Source organism: Stegastes partitus, unplaced genomic scaffold, assembly GCF_000690725.1.
Source record: "Stegastes partitus isolate 25-593 unplaced genomic scaffold, Stegastes_partitus-1.0.2 Scaffold1617, whole genome shotgun sequence".
Lineage (NCBI taxonomy): Eukaryota > Metazoa > Chordata > Actinopteri > Pomacentridae > Stegastes > Stegastes partitus.
The window spans coordinates 70034-73601 of NW_007579348.1; the positions used below are offsets into that span (position 1 = coordinate 70034).

The 3568-nt window shown below is 41.2% G+C and overlaps 1 protein-coding gene across 1 annotated transcript in view; it reads left to right on the plus strand.

The window, feature by feature from the left end:
* Positions 1-2737, plus strand: part of dglucy (D-glutamate cyclase) — a 26429-nt gene extending 23692 nt beyond the window's left edge. Inside the window, exon 14 of the mRNA XM_008300975.1 lies at positions 2508-2737. Coding sequence (XP_008299197.1) covers positions 2508-2737 — 230 coding nt within the window. The remainder of the gene's footprint in view (positions 1-2507) is intronic.
* The last annotated feature ends 831 nt before the right edge of the window (positions 2738-3568 follow it).

Here is a 3568-nt window from a genome sequence, read left to right on the forward strand (position 1 = left end):
TCAGGAATGAGGGGTGAATAAATGTTGTACATTATTCCATACTGTTTGTTTTTCATCAGGATGGTCTGGAACTTAGAGGTAGCTCTTCTTTGACTATATTAAAAGCTTTGGTAAATTTAATTATAATTTCTGTTGCCTCACTACTTTGCTTTGCTGCTACCTTGTGCTGAAACGTTGCAGGGAGAGGGTTGCACTGCTGCTCACACACCTGTCAGAGCAGAGGACATGTGTCATGGAAGCATTGTGCCTTTTTAAGATTTAAATTCGGAATGTCGATGCTCTTATAGCATTTCCTTTCCCAGCTGTGCTGCAGCTGCACCCTGCAGTAAACACACAATGTTGGCCATTTTATCACATCGAAGTGTTTCCCACAGACCTAAAATGTACTTGTGGTGCGAGGTGTTGCAGTGTAAGTGATGTGCATGCAGAGACTCATGCAGTTTAGCAGGGGAGAGTGTAACTCTGGGGGAACATCTGTAATCTACACTTCACAGATGTTCCCGAAACTCTTCAAATGCAGAATATCTGTAGATGCTACAATTTGCCAATTATCCTTGGCTGCATCACATGCATCGGTTCACTGTTACAAAGCTGTACACAGAGAAGCCTCTTGCTCCCACCGACAGCAGCTCAGACAGGCGTGTGAGCAAAAATTATTTTGAAAAGACGAATAAAGGTGTTGTGATGTCGAATTTACCTCAGCTGAGACTGAGTGATTTTAACTGCCTGGATGGGCTGAATGTCTGGTCACATGCTGGAGCCCTGTAAGTAGATTCTGGCTTAACACTGGGAAAAAGGACTAGCAACTAGTTTCTAGCAGCACACTTACGAGTCTTATTTACCCACATGAACATGTCTGTGACGCAGCTACTGGTGTTAGTTTACAGGTCGTGGGGTTGTGAAAAGTTATACAAAACCATTTTTGACTCCAGAGGGAGCTGTGGGAATTCTGATGAGTTCTGGTCAAGTGAGCTGAACCACTGTTTGTTCCGGTTTAAGACTGCAAGTTTAAAAATGCAACGTCTTTGGGAGTCTGACGTTCTTAAAGGCACTTGAAGTGAGCAACTCAGAATACATTAGTCACGCACATGAGTCCCCAAATGAACTCTTAGAAGGAGAGCTGCACTGTGGATATTGACAAGGGAGAAGCATGTGTGGAATAGTAGAGTTTGGTCCTGCTGTATCAACTTGATGGGATTTTTATATCCATCATGAGACAGACTGTGTTACAGTAGTATAGTGCTTAACTCTGGAGTGCTGTTTCTATATGATTTGAAGGGTTCAATCAGAACCGCTTCCTCAAGAGTGGCACCAATGACATCCTGGAATACATTGAACTGCTAATATATGTTTAATATAAAGTGTGTATTGTTGATTTCTTTAACTGTAGGAATCCTTGCTGTTTGTGCTATTTGTTGCTTTTATGTTTTTTAACATGCATGTTAGATCTTGAGAGTGTAACCCTGTTTTTTTTTTTTTTTTTTTCAATTTTTACACTATATGCTCTATAAGCATCTGGACAAAAACTTTGTGTTGCAATGGTGATGTCCTCCTGCTGTCATGAAATAAGTTTAAACTTCTTTCAAATGTGTTTTTTTTCTGAATGATAGGAGAATGTTCTTATGTCCTCTCACACTCTGTTAAAGCTGCTACACTCTCACACAGTTTACAGGTATATTCACATAGAAGTCAATAAGAATATGCCTGTTGTTCACCGTACTGTTATGTTGTATTATTTATGTAAACTATTCTTCTTTTTGTTACTGTAGGAATTGGTGATGGAGGTAATGAGCTGGGGATGGGTAAAGTGAAGGAGAAGGTGAAGGACCTGATGCCCAAAGGGAGTCTTATAGCCTGTGATGTTCCTGCTGACTTTGCCATTACTGCTGGTATGGATCTACACTCAGTTTGCAGTAATGGATGCATACGCACAAAACAAGAATGCCAATAAACACGGTTGAGACATCAATGACAGTTGTGACATCAATTACATCAATGATGTCTCAGCTCTTTTGAGTGTAAATACGTATTGTACACCCACAAATCCACGCAGAATGCAAATACAGTTTGTCAAGCAAATACACGAACGCACATGTGAAAGGAAATGAAACTGGCATGACTGACTTCTCTGTACATCTTCTAATTATGCTGATTTGTGCTAAGCTTTCACACGCTGGGTCATATTAGTGGAAATGAAGAAGTGAAGTAAAAAAGAGGAAATAATCAGGAATTACCAAATGCAACTTTCTGCGTCACAGATACTTTCCTAGATAATAAGTACACAGTCATGAAGGGAAACTAGTTACAAGGTGACAATGTGGTCATTTAAGTCCTTGACTCACCTGGATGCATCAATGGAAGGCATCATTTACTTCCATCCAGACTATGGCAGTGCCCCTATATCTTATATCAATTTACACATATTTCAGTTGTGTTGATTAAGTCTTGATTAGGAAAGGAACTCGGTAATGTTTTTGTCACATCACAACTGTCCCATGCTGCTGCAGGGGTGTCTAACTGGGGAGGATATGCTGTGGCCTGTGGACTTTACCTGCTCCACACTTGCCCCTCACACCAGCGATACATGAAGAAGGGATTGGGACTGCACCGTGTAATCCCCCAAGAACAGCTGCAGGACTGGACTGCTAACCTGCCATCAGTGGACAAGGTAACAGACATCAAACACTTCTCTCATCTGTCTTGTCAGGACTTTTCTGCTTTCTCACTTTCCTCTTAATCAGTTGTGTGCATTTTTAAAATCAAAATTATGTTCAGCAGAAAATTATTCAAGACAGTCATGTTAATAATCTGAATTCCACAGGGAATTTGAACTCTCACTATTTTGCTGTCTCTCTGAACCCCCTTTTGGAAAGACACCATGATAGTTGAGACAGTTGGGTGATACCATGTTCGTGCACATGCTGTCAACGAGTCCCTGGTTCAGTTCCCAGCAGACCAGACACCTACTGCATGTCATTCTCCTGCTCTCTTTCCCTACATGTTGTGTCTGTCTCTACTGTACCTGTGACATAAAGGCAAAAATGAATAAAACATCACTGCTTCCACCATGGTAGTGAACTACAGCCAGTATCAGGATGCATAAAGATTCAGACAGTGTCATATGTTCTCCATGTCTGTTGACAATTTGAGACTAGGATGATGAAGACTGCATACCAATGCACCAATGTGCCTGGTTCACAGGACAACACACATAGACAACAGAAAGTCAAAAGGAAACCAGTTTCACATAAATGACATCGGTCTGAGCAAAATTCAGACAACAAACTTAACAATATCTTTGGATCACATGATTGTGTTTTAACGTGGAAAGTGTTGCCTTGAGTGACCCCACAGAACTGTTACGTGACTCTGCCTTTACCCTCAGCTCTTCAGTGTGTGTCAGCCTTGCTCAGCTCATTGTTTCAGCTTTCCAGTGCCAAACTCTCACCAACTTATTTGGCAAAATTTGTACAGAAATGTTCTGATAAACTCACTGCAAACTACCTGCTCAGCACTAGACAGCACACAGGTAAAGATATGGATTAGCTGAGGAGCAAAGTGGAGCATT